Source organism: Asterias rubens, chromosome 5 (assembly GCF_902459465.1).
Source record: "Asterias rubens chromosome 5, eAstRub1.3, whole genome shotgun sequence".
In the NCBI taxonomy this organism is placed as follows: domain Eukaryota; kingdom Metazoa; phylum Echinodermata; class Asteroidea; order Forcipulatida; family Asteriidae; genus Asterias; species Asterias rubens.
In genome coordinates this window covers 5,977,401-5,991,190 of record NC_047066.1, presented here as the reverse complement: position 1 = coordinate 5,991,190, position 13,790 = coordinate 5,977,401, and the positions used below count along the sequence as shown (strand labels likewise).

Here is a 13,790-nt window from a genome sequence, read left to right as displayed (position 1 = left end):
TTGATTTCAAGGCCTCAAGTTTAGAATTTGAGGTCTCGAAATCAACCAACTGAAAGCACACAACTTTGTGTGACAAGGGTGTTTTTTCTTTCATAGTTATCTTGCAACCCCGACGGCCAATCGAGCTCAAATTTTCACAGGTTTGTTATTGTATGCATATGTTGAGATACACCAAGTGAGAAGATGGTCTTAGACAATTACCAATACTATAGTGTCCGAAGTCTTTAAATAAATTGATTGACCCTTCCCATGAAATATGCTAACTACATTCATGCAAGCGCACAGACCCTATTGGTTGGCAAAGGCCATAGAGATGTGCACTCACGCTACCATTAGCCACATACTAAACAGCGCGATGTTCCTTCATTTTGCCAACCAAAATGTTAGTGCGCAAGCGCTATATGCAATTTACATATTTCCTTGGATGGGTCTATTCAACAAACTTTTTAATGCAACAAGAAATGTGACTGATTTACAAATATAATACATGCAAAGTATAGTTGTCAAAATTTTATTCATTGAATGATACATGCACTGTCTCGGACATACTTTCTGTACAGCAATAAACATCACCAATCCATGACGTTTTACCTGGGTGACAACAACTGGTAGACCAGAGGGGATACATCATAGAACTACCAAGAAGAACAATATTTGCTTTAAAAACAATGCTCTATAAAGCAAGCACCAGTACGAAACCATTCACACACAGTCTTTGCATATATAGTCGACTCTCGTTGCTGGGTCTGGCCAAATTACCTCATTATAAAAGGAACATTGTTTGAAGAGAACAGCAATGCAAAGAAGCACTAAGAAGAAATGAGATTCTGGACTTAAAGAGTATACTCTTTATAAGCAGAATATCTTCTTAACAGTGATTTTTTTTTTAGTAACGAGAGCAGACTGTATACAAAAGTACATCTACAAACATCACATGATATTTTGTTTATGCGGATTAAAATTGCTGCACTAGTGGAATTGGTTCGCTTAGTCACCTTAATTATGTGATGTAAACTTTTCCTTTGGGGAAAAAACAGTGTTTTTTGCTTTGGCAATGTTAACCATAGTCTTGTGCAATACCCCAATAGCAACCCTTTTATTCAGTGACACCAGTAAAAGTGCAAAGGAAATACACCAAGTGTGATAAAGACTAAACTGTTCCTCAAATCATAAGGATAGTCTGTTTGTTTAGATGATCTTCCCATCAAGGGAACTCGGCAAACTACCACACGGGGATATAAACACCAAGCTGGCAATGTCCAATCTCTCTCATACAAACATTGGTTTAAAATCTATGATTATGAGTTGCACAAATCAAGAAATTGTGATCCAGTAACTAGACGACAGTGCTTATTCTAGTCATTGTGAAATTAGCAGTTAACTTGGGGATTGGAACCCACAACCTTGTGCTTGCAAGACCTGACACACACATATTTAATTTGAACATCTGACCTTACTGTTAAAATGCTATTTTTTGGCCCAACATGGTCTACCCTGGAATTTACTCTGGTGACCAAAATAACACCATCAATTAGCTGTACAAATAACTCGCTTTCCAGAAGCAACACTTACAATTGTGTACACACACAGTGGCTTAACCTTTCATTTATAAAAAAAATTAATTTACAATTAACGTCCCAAATAACGAGCACCTGTTTTCTATTCACACAAACTGCCAAACCAACTGGGCCAAATTTCATAGCTCTGCTTACCGCCAAATTCTGCGCTTACGCTCACCATTCTCCGCTTACAGGGCAAGTGCAGAACTTCTGTGCTAGTTGTGTAAGCAAATGCCTAGTAACGCGGAGTACGCACGTGCACAAGCAGAAATTCCCTGCTAACCCTTGAAATACGCTTGCCATTAGCTTGTGAAGTGCCGATTCTTTGCTCACGGTAAGCAGAGCCGTGAAATTGGGCCCTAAAACCACAGAAGGATAAAGTTTTTACTTTTGGAACAATTAGGGCTGCATTCCAAACAGCGGCTATATTTCTTCTGACCCTTCCTTCAGTGTACACCTTTATCATGGAGCCGCCATCTAGTTTTTCCTACCACTCAAATCAATGTAAACCAAACCGAGGCTGGAAGGGGGAAATAGTCTGGATCCTTTTCATTGTATGAGAATCGGTGTTCAGTATTGCTTATCATTCACATGGGGAGCAAGAGATATGGCGTGATATGGTCAAAAGCAACAAAAAACTAAAGTTGCTAAATCACTTCTCAGACAGCCTACTGGTCATTTTAAAGCCATATTGAGTTTTTGCAACATCTTGACATGCATACATATATGAAGTGCGGATCAAGCGAATGGAATCAAAAATACAATAATCAGCCTTTTATCGTTATTAAAAACTACCATACAGAGTCATTGCATTCTTTGTATACACGAAAATCATAAATAAGTTGGGGTTAGTTGTAGGATACACATGCCTTTCTAGTTGTAAAAAACAAATAATACAGCGGAAGCATCAAAGGTAGACATCATGGATTTGAATGAAAATCTTTGAGGGATCCAGGCCTTGAAATAACCCCGGGGACCCACAGCAATTGCCGTGGTGCCCTTTGCTTTTGCAGTGGTGCCCTTTGGCAAAGTTACAATACAAATTTATATTTTCTAATGGAAGTACAGCTGTACCCCTTTGAGAGCAAAGTTTAAGACCTGCACATAGATAAAAGCATGTTCATGTCTGCAGCAATTATCTCTTTAAAGACTGCATGTTGTTCAAGTGGGTGTTTGGTTCTCATAGCTAATTATTGTTTATAGTAACTCCTTGCCCTGATAAAGAAAAAAAGCTTGTCACTTCAAAAACCAGCCACTGATTTAAATGCCAATCTTCCTGCAACATCAACAGCCAAATTTACCAGACACATCTTTTACTAGAGCAAAAGCAATCTTACTGGGCTGTTGTCTACATTTCAAAAAATGCAGTTCATTTCAAAAGGAATATTAGCACATATCTCCTTAGGATGAAGACAACAGGGTAGATATAAGAAAATCATGCCCCTTAAAGGGAAAGTACACGTTTGGTAATTACTCAAAACGAATATTACTTTAAAAACTGACTTGGTAACAAGCATTGGAGAGCTGTTGATAGTATAAAACATCGTGCACAACGACTCCCTCTGAAGTAACAGAGTTTTTGAGAAAGAGGTAATTTCTCACTAAAATAATTAAAGACTTCTAGCTAGAAGTCTTTTATTCTTATCTGAAAGCACACAATTTCGTCCAACAAGGGTGTATGACACTGGACAGTTTTTCTTTCGTCATTTTCTCGCAACTTCGATGACCAATTGAGCGCAAATTTTCACAGGCTTGTTATTTATGATGGGATACACAAAGTGAGAAGACTGGTCTTTGACAATTAACAAACGTGCACCTTCCCTTTAAACTTCTTATGAAAAGTACGTTTGGGCATTCTTTTTGCTTTGAGATCCACAGTATACCGTTTCAAAAATACCAACATATTCGTTATTACAGGGAACTTTGGACTGGGCAACAACACCCCCCCCCCCCCCAAAAAAAAAAAACAGTCTGACTCATTTGACTGAATTGAGGCCTTACAATCAGGGTTACTTAACAAAAGAGGCAAGCACTGAGCTTGTCTTTCTCTTTTATTAGGACAAATAGATTTACTTGTTTTCAACTTTTAACTTCACAAGCTTACTGTTCAGTCGCAAATCATTTGGATAGGGCAAATGCGACACTGTCCCTGTATTTTCTAAAATACAGATGTGCGTATAAAATGCAACTCATTGAACATACTGGAATCAAAGCTTTTTTTTCCTAACAAACTGACTTTCTAAGTTACACCCAAGTAAGGTTGGTGGTAGCCTTTCTTATCTTATTAGAGTATGAGACTGCTTGGCATAAACCATGTTCCTCAATAATTAGGTGAATAAATAATCAGCTATAATCCAATCAAATATCCGATGTTTGAAAAGCCGGTAAAAACAGTCGACTGTTGTGCAACACTTAGTCATCAACATTCAAATACAGCACGGTACGGAGAAAGCATGCACTAAGTGATAACATGTTGTTTCTTTTGAAAACTGGATACATTTATTAAGTATCAGAAATAGGAAATCTCTCCTGTTATTTTGATTGATCAACTGAAAAATTTATTTCATTTGAATGTTTGAATATTTGAATGGGATGGAATTGTACCAGGCCTCAAAATGACCCACGCCACCCACAGCAATTACCGTGGTGCCCTGTGCTTTTGCTGTGGTGCCCTTTGCAAAGTTCCAGTACAAATTTAAATTTTCCTGTTAGAGTGCTCCTTAACAGAGGAATATTGCTGAGCCCCTTACATGACATTGTCGAGACAGTCATGAACAGGAGTCCATTACTTAAAGAGTTAATTTATACTTGCTGGCTGTCTTTTGTGACTCAAGCCCGGTTCATACTTCCTGCAAACATGAATGCGATGCGAATTTTTGCGTCAAAAATTTGCAACAAACCATTTTAAAGAGTTCAGCTGCGCACATCTGTTCTGAAACATTTGTAGCAAAAACAGAGCTGTGGCGCCAAATTCACTTCGCACGAAGCATTTGCAGGAAGTGTGAACCAAATTCTAATGTTTATATGGACTATGTAACCTGTAACAGTAACCCATTAGTTTCGCAAATTGTCATTTTGTATAGATAGATATAAGACCGGTGGGAAGATATCATTTGGCAGGGCTAGATTTCTTGAATGTTGTGAAACTGATAATCAGTTAGTATCAAACCAAGAAGACCAGCTGATTGGTGTTTTGGTCAACATCTTGTGGTTTCTACAGGGTGGCAGGAATCAACATCATTCCGTCTTAGTGTCATCCGTCGTAGGTTTCTCTTTACTGTCCTCTTTTGTGTCTTGGCTTGTCGTTGTCTTTTCTGTATTATTATCCTCTTCCTTGGTTTCACCGTCTCCTCCGGCCTCCTTGGGAGTTCCGTCTTCCTTGACCGTCATCTCTCCAAGCTTCTCAGCGATTTCGTTTGCTGATTTCTCAGAGGAGTTTGTCGCTTTGTCTGTAGTTTCTGCTGGTGTGTCCGAGGACTCGGGTTTCTCAGCGTCTTTTTTCTCTGAAAAAATTGAGAAGAGATAAAATCTATGAATTTTTTGGTCGCTTCAATAAGGAGGGAATTAAGTTTAAAGTATCTCTGTCGGATTAGTTCTTGAACTTCCGTGGAATTGGGGTTGGGGTTGAATTCCAATCATATCAGGGTTTTTTCATGAATGGGGAGAATGTAACAATGTGATAACATAAACCTGTGGTTTATTTCGGGTGGCCTGTCTACATTAGCTCCCCTCAGAATTGAAAGTTGACAGAAAGTCGACTTGATATGTCTGAGGATCTAGTTTGTGACTTTCTGTTACATTGGGGGAGCTCATATTAACTGTTTACCTCAAACCATTATTGATACTACACCATTCATTACCTAGTGAGAATTTATCAAAACAGAAATTTATGTACTTGAAGATTTCTTTTGCATTATATTTCTTTGAACAAGGACAGAAAGAAAAGAAAAAGTATCTACCTTGCTCTGACAAAAGTTTCTGGCATTCTTCAAATTTGTCCTTGAACTTTTGAGCATCTGAAATTAAAAGGAGGTTGTTATTGAAGAAACAAAACACAGCAGTTACAAATAAAAAGACACATCACCCAAATATTAACCACTTCACGACAGCATTAAAACATCTATACTGTGCGGTATTATTGTTGTCAACAGGTAAATTATATCACATACATCTTCATCCAAAGCGACTAAGGATTCATGTCATGGCCGATAACTTGATCTATAAAAAGTACCCAAACCCCTTAAAAGGAATTATTGACTTACTTTCAGCACTGGCAAATCGAATTGCTAATGTTTCTGGTTTGGGTTCTTCATCAGCAAAATCAGCAGGAGTTGACCACACCCACGCCTTCTCACTGCCGCAGTTGGGTTGAAGTTTCATGAACGATGTAACTACAGATGAAAAATGATTTTAACATCTATTAGATTTCAACAGCAATGCACTACAAATTATGCACAAACTGTGTTTACACAAGGCAAAGGTGAGTTATTGCTGACAAAAAGTCTGAAACCAAATTGTAGAGGTATGATGAAATGATGGCGTTTCCATCTTTGCAGAACTATTAGGAACAGGGTCTTCAGCGTTAGACAAGTAGATCATAGAACAGGATTTCTTAACAAATGGTGGGAAAGTAATGGTCGACTTTCTTACGTGGTCCTTTTAAAATGATATACCACCAACGTATTTAATACCCCTTCATACTAAAAGATCAGTCTACTTTTTTCAACGACAAGCATGATAGTTGTTCCTTGAAAAATATAGGAACCTTTTATCAAGTACAAAGATTGACCTGTGGTGCGTTTTGGCAGTCCTTACCCATACATAACTGTTTCGGTTGAATTGGCCATTGGTTAATCCAACTGCCAACGACTGAAACAGTTATTTGTTACGAACGCCAAAATGCACCCCTATATGTACCCATGGTGAAGGCTCAAACTAATACACTTTTCTGGCCTTTTAATGAAAAAATTCAGATTTTTCCATGGGCACAAAAAGTGGAAAAGAGACAGTCAGTAGTGTGAATACAATGCCTGGATGAACAATCACTTCAAAACATTTCCAAGAAATAAGGGATCAGTGTTTTTATCATCTTTTCAAAAGCACTATCAGATTTCATCAGATTTATAAAAAACTTACAAATTTCTCCACAACTTACTGAAATGATTTGCACATATTTTTAGAGTCTTGTCTCTCCGCATGAGGATTCTAGCTCTGCCTTGATTATTTTTATGTTTAAGAATTTTGACGTCGCCTACACCTCTCTCTTTCCACTCTGGTGGTTCACTGTTGCTTTCATATCTGTACAATTTACTCCTCCTGAAATTATGAGAATGACAAAAAGTCTTTAAAATCATCAACACTCACAGGCCTGTATGCTTCGTTTTTGAAAGGGCAAGGGCACCAAGGCATTCCCCAATTCCCTATATAATCATATGGCCTTACTTTCCTATTGTCACTCTCTTCTCTAGTCTGCTCAGACAAATCCGAGACCAATCTTAGACCAATCCGACGAAACGAAATTGATAGCGCCCTTAATTGAAAAATTAACAACTGCGGTGTCTTTTTTTGCATAAACTAGGCACTGAAGACACCGCAGCAAAAGGCGCGCGGTGCTAAACACTTGCGCGCCCGGATTGGTCTATAGGGAAATTGTTAATTTTTACTGGAGCATTTCAAGGGCACCAAGGCAAGGACCAGGGGGCATGGAGGCAATAGTCTTTGTTGCCTCCGTGAAGTATCAGGCCTGCACTCAACTAGCCAGTCTGAGCAAATACATGTACATGTAGTCAGTCGGACCAGTCAGAGTGAAGTTTGACTGGTCCTCCTGGTGTTTTAACTGGCATTTGGCCAGCGGACTACATGTAGATACACATGCACTGTAGAATACATGATAGTGAATACTGAAGGAAAAAACATACTTCAAGAGGGTTAGTGTAAGCCCTGAATCCAGCTGTTACCAGTATTTATGTATTAACTTATTGTTCTCATAAACACAGCCTCCATCCAACTTACATCCAACCTTACCCCTGGTAACTCAATTATACCTAATTATTAAGCTGCCATCCCACATCCTTGTTGGTACATTCAGGTCCATAAGTCAGCCCTGTGGGATGTACACCCAATAACCCCAATGGACCTCGCACTTGACCATCACCATGAACTGGTCAGGGACGGAGCTTACCTAATCCCCTATATAATCATATGGCCTTACTTTCCTATTGTCACTCTCTTCTCTGTCTGCTCACTTCGAAAGACTCTCCTGGTTAGCCCAGTGCGAAGTTTTGCACTGTGAGCCCAATCCAGTGTTCTTCTCTATTCTACCTTCTCTACTGCTTATCTTTGTTAGGCCTATACAGTAATAGTTTGAATAAAATATTCTGTATACAATAGCCCAAAGAACAGTCTTGATCTGAGTTTTATTCTTCAATGTTATCGGCCCAGTTTATCATGAAACCTGCAAATTAACAGGTTACATTAGCAAAAAACTGAGCAATGACAGAATTTTAGATAATTTTTTTCTTACAATCTGAATATTTCTTCTTCATCTTCTTCTAATGTCTTTGTCTCTACTTGCTCCAACCTGACAATGGGCTCAAAGTGGATGTCTGGGCTGTGTGGTGGCTCTTCTGTCTGTATATTAGGTAGAAAACAAAAAGTTGGAAACTTAATTACATGATACATGTGTGTAATTTTATTACATGTGAAAGCAGAAACAAATTTGTAAGGGTCATTCCGTGTCAAATCAGCCCCAAAATGGCTTATGTTTGAGATTTTGACACTGAAATTTAGAACTTAGACCCTTTCAAAGGATAATGTGCCATGTTGAATCTGCACTGTGTGCCATTATGTTAAAATGGTGCGTTGTCATGGTTGTTTATTTTGAACTCTGCAAACAACTTGATTATCGCACTTGCAAACTTGACGCTAAGTAGTGTGCGTCAGACTCTAGTTAAGATTTATGTAAACAAATAAACAACGCACCATACAACGTGTTAGCTAGCGAGCCGTGCACGCCGTGTTAGCACGGCCAGTTGTGCTGAAAACACGGGCAAAAATTTGATGCACGGCTTTGGTGAAGCCGTGCTGTCTAACAATTTCAGTGAAAATTACTGAACTTCTTTTATTATTTTGTTGTTGTTGAACAGTTTAAAAACAGCAGTGAGTAAAATTAGATTTGGTTTTACCAGATTTCCTTCTTCTTTTTGAATCAAAATTTCAACGACGCAACCATAAAACAATCACTCGAAGTTGCCTCGAAAACGTTGACCACATTGCGACCACACAAAACGCACAAACCACACATTACATACACAACGCACGTGCAAATTACACAACGCAAGCGAGACACGCAGACTTCGTTTTAACAGTCAGTCGTCGTCATCGACCGTCATCAGCAGGCAGCGTGAACTCCATGCACGCGTGGTATGATAGAGGCGAATTCACACGCGTTTTCGTTCAGATTTAGGTACCAATCTCATCTCCACGATCCTACAAACCATCGCGCTCCGGATTTTTCTACTATGACGTCAGTATCGGTAACTGAGTGACACGCAGCGTGCACCTTTTACAGCATACATTCTGCAGTTGCTTTGTAGATTGGTTCCGCAGTTTTTCCCAACTCGACGGCAGCAAACATGACGATCTTTTTTCCTTCTAGAAATTCATGGGCACATCGTTTGTTCGTTGTAGAGTTTGTTTGAAACATCAAGACTTTTTGGGATTTCAATGTTTGCATCTCTTGGGTGTTAATGCAGTTGACAAAACAATGTTTATTTTCCTCTCGAAAGGTTCAAAAACTGGTTCATGTTTCTTTTCAAATCTCAAGTCGGTTTTGCTGTAGACCTCCCAAATTTATTTTTCAATGCATGGTACTTTTTTTTGCCCAGTGGAACTACTTAAATGGCACTGTCTTTCGTAACTGTTTGTTTTTTATTCTCCGCAGAATGTTTACAAATTGCCTTTGACCCAGTTTCAACAATTAAACAACCTATAAGACTTAAACGTGATGAAACCTTAACAAATACTAAGGAAAATATGAATTACCATGATCAGTCAGTTTAAATTAAGCAAACAATTATGGTACATGTTAATCACTCTTGGCATTTTGATTGGTTGCAAATATTTGTGTGAATCATTATTTTACATTAATTAATTGATTGATTGATTTGTTTAAAATAAATACAACAACTATAAATATCAGCTTCTTGACCTTAGGCCTATAGTTCTGAAATCAAATGGACAAGAATGGATAGAAAATTTACATTAGTAAATTATAAGTCTTTAAGCAAAACTTTGTATCAAGAGTAACACATGCCCAAAAAATATTTTGTTGACAGTAAACTTGTACTGCATTATTTGATCGCTTTTGAATCATTTCAGGCTAAATGGGTCCAAGCGCAGCTCCATGGTCCAAGTAACTGCTTTGAACTGGCCTAATATTGACCCATAAACATTTTATAGAGTTTAATAATGTATAGTGGACGTCGATCACCTTTACAATATCTGTGCTTTAAAGCCTCTCATTTTCGAGTTGAAAACAAAACAAAAATAAAATCAAAATAGTTTACTTGTAACAGAAATAGGTACCAGAAATGCATCAGAAACCACCAGAGAGCACCTACAGTAGCCAGAGCTTCCAGGGCCCTTAAGAGGGGGGGGGGGGGGGGGGTGAGACAGACTTGGCGCTGCGCGCTCGTGTTGTGTGCTACGCACACGTTTCTATTTTTTTGTAGTGATTTTAGGTTGCACTCCCACTTTTTCAGTTTGCACTCCCACTTTCCAAATTCCTGGCTAAGACACTGGCACCATAGCACAAAGATCGTTAGCCCCATAAATAGTGCTACACGCTGGACTCCCTCCACGCCATATACCACTGTTACTTCAGGAAGTGAAAGCAAAAACCAGGTTTTTCATGCTGATATTTTTCTCTAAGTTGTTACTTACCAAAGCTTATCTGTGAAGAGCACACTAAACCATGCATGCTCGTTTTTGTTGTCATTTTATGAAAGATTTGAGTGCGCAATTGCAATCATTGGCACCATGATCATGTTTATCGATGGCGATGTGCACGCAGGCGAGTAATTTCATCTTTGACTTTGAGTGAGAGAGCAACGTGGCCATTTTCATTTTCGCAAAGTGCATTTCCATTGAAAAATTCTTTGGGAAACATCATGAGGGGCACCAAGGGGCCGGGCAGGCCAAGGCCAGGGCAACAGATTACAGAGGCCATAGCCTCCATGCCTAATTCCATGAGAAGGGCCGATTCAATTCGCTGGAACGGCCAGTTACTTATTTAACTTTTTAGTATTTTTCATGTTCAGCTGAGCTGTGGTGGCACTGTGAGCAATGAATATTGCCTTCACCAAAGACTACTCATCATGCTCGTTGCGCTTGCACATATAATGGCGCTGAGACTGTTTTTCATGTGATATTGCCAGCTCCAAAAGTTTTCATAAAATCAAATTTACATTTTCAGGTAATGTGCTTCACTTTCAACAAATGAGCTACGATAAGTCATAAGTGACAACTTGGGAAATAAAAACATGGGTTTTCTATTTTGAAACATGATTTCACCAACTGGAAAAACTAAGGCCTCGGGCCAAGAAGCAGCGAGTCCAGCGGAAAAGTTTCGGATAACTTTCCGTATGGCGCCACCACTTTTTCACTCATTTTTACAAAACGGGATATCTCATTACATTGAGGTAAATTAGATACTATATTATTTCATATAGAATGAAAAAGTGGTGGCGCCATACGGAAATTTTTCAAAAGTTTCTTTATCCTGCAACCATTTTTCATTTGTTACAAAAATAAATAAAAAAATTGTATTTAAAAATTTTCTCAAATTGAAAATAAAATGAGAATTGAGATGTTCCGCCGGTGAAAAATAAGTGAAAAAGTGGTGGCAGGATACGGCTACGGGACAATCTATTTTACGGCATTGAAGCCGTCCACAATATCTTAAGTTCCGTAGAGGCGTAGAGTTAACCAATAAATATATTATTAACCTTTTAAAAATTCGTCGTCGATATCCGATCAACATGCATGAAACAATGACATAATGACATGACAGCTTCATCAGCAGAGAGTCGTCATGTCAAGTGTTTCGCAACTTCAGAATAAATGAAAATTAACAGAGATTTCGACTGTAATCATCTAAAATAACAACACACTGATGTTAAACTATAATGTTTATAAAGTCTTTATGTCCACAAACCTTGGTATCTGCCATGATGAATGTGATATTTGATGGATAGAACGCTCTTTATTCCGCTGATAAATGCCAAAGGTAGCCGGACAATGTTCGTTCCCGCTTGCAAAATTGAACTTAACAAGAGAGGGCGCCATCACATAATTATAAAGGTGAATTGCAAACGCGCTCTCTCTTCAGAGCGAAGTTAATGAATGCCGCATACATAAAACAAAATTAGTAATCAGTGGGAACCATGCAAATGGTTCTACCCACAATTTAAACTCCACGATTAATTCATGATTTTTTTTCTGTTTCATTTAATTTTCTGCAGTGCAAGCACTTCGTCGGTATATGCAAACGAGCAAAGAGTTAAATTAAAAATTAGTATTGTCTTTATTATTTTTGTTCAAGCTGTTTTTGCTCCCTTTTAAATTTGAGTTCCCCCACAAACCTGGTTGGTTTTACCTCCATTTTCCAAACCATCAATCCTTAGCTAAAACTAAAACAAGAAGACAAAGTGTAAACCAATAATTATTACAACCAAACTTTCTATTCAATAATAAGGTAAACTGTTTTTATTATCAAGACAACTTTCCCTTTAACATTCACTTTTAACTGATATAATGTGAAGGCCTCTGTCACTTTAAGGCTGGCATGAATTAAAGGCAGTGGCAGTGGACACTATTGGTAATTACTCAAAATAATTATCATCATAAAACCTTTCTTGATTACGAGTAATGGGGAGAGGTTGATGGTATAAAACATTGTGAGAAACAGCTCCCTCTGAAGTGACGTAGTTTTCGAGAAAGAAGTAATTTTCCACGAATTTGATTTTGAGACCTCAAGTTTAGAATTTGAGTTCTCGAAATCAAGCATCAGAAAGCACACAACTTCGTGTGACAAGGGTGTTTTTTCTTTCATTATTATCTCGCAACTTCGACAACCGATTGAGCTCAAATTTATACAGCTTTGTTATTTTATGCATATGTTGAGATACACCCACTGTGAAGACTAGTCTTTGATAATTACCAAAAGTGTCCTCTACTGTCTTTAAACTTAAAATTTGAGTTTTTGTGACATTACAAAAACAAAACGTTAGCAAAAAAGGAAAAAAATATAGTCCTTGGCTCTTTTTATGTAATTCTTTCGAAAAATACCAATAAAATAATTTACATGAGAGTTGGGTGTAGAATATTTATTAAGCAAGAAATAGAACTTATGAAGATCCTAATTAAGTTTTGGTCATTTCCTTTTAAAAACACTTAATATTACTAAAGTTTTGGCCCCAATTCAACTTTAACAGGTGGTGATTTAAACAGCTTTAATAAGAAGCGGGGGGTTGAAAAACCAAACAAGTCAAGCCTTCTAAGACATTATGCAAAAGTAATTCATCTTATCAAGTACAGGATAAAAAGCTTCATACTGCGCACATTACTCCCTTGTAGATTACTCCTGGGTTGGCTATCGTGAGTCATGGGAAGACTGGTTTTCCAGTCTATGTTTTTTTCCCAATGGATTTTGTGCGTGTGTGGAAACCTATATGGAAGTGAAGGATATTCAAGAGAACCAATGAGAGAAAAGCTTTATACATATATGTTGTGTGTCAGAGTATAATGCTAATTGAGATTAAAGATGCTATGTCAGATTTTTGGCCGATTTGACCCAAACATTTTGATTTAAAATTCAATAGGTATTTTGATTGGGGTCGAGAAAGTTACAAGCTTTCATTTGAGCCCTTGCTCGAAAAAGTCTGCCAATTATTAGTAGCAGTGAAATAAAGTGCTCAAAATTAGTTTTTGTCGGGATCACGACAATCACGGGACCAATTCTTATGTGTTTTATAAGAAACGTTTTAAATTTTTGTCATGGTTCCTGACCATTAAAACTAAAAGTTAAACTTGTTTTCGTTAGAGCGGGTGGTACTCTTTGAAATACCATTCACTCCAAAAAATTGATTTTTTAATGTTTGGGGCCAAAAATCTGACATAGCATCTTTAAGTTATTGGTGGTCCTTAGGATGTACAGTTTGAACCCTAACC

General features: G+C 37.9%; 1 protein-coding gene across 1 annotated transcript; it reads right to left on the bottom strand.

Moving 5' to 3' along the window:
* Nucleotides 1-3,608: 3,608 nt before the first annotated feature.
* On the bottom strand, nucleotides 3,609-11,901 carry LOC117290949 (ran-specific GTPase-activating protein-like). The gene is made up of 6 exons (XM_033772528.1): nucleotides 11,776-11,901; nucleotides 8,083-8,189; nucleotides 6,715-6,875; nucleotides 5,822-5,950; nucleotides 5,519-5,575; nucleotides 3,609-5,062 (listed from the first exon to the last, which is right to left on the bottom strand). The coding sequence occupies exons 1-6, from the start codon at nucleotides 11,788-11,790 to the stop codon at nucleotides 4,797-4,799; spliced, it is 735 nt and encodes a 244-aa protein (XP_033628419.1). The 5' UTR covers nucleotides 11,791-11,901; the 3' UTR covers nucleotides 3,609-4,796.
* Between the last annotated feature and the right edge of the window lie 1,889 nt (nucleotides 11,902-13,790).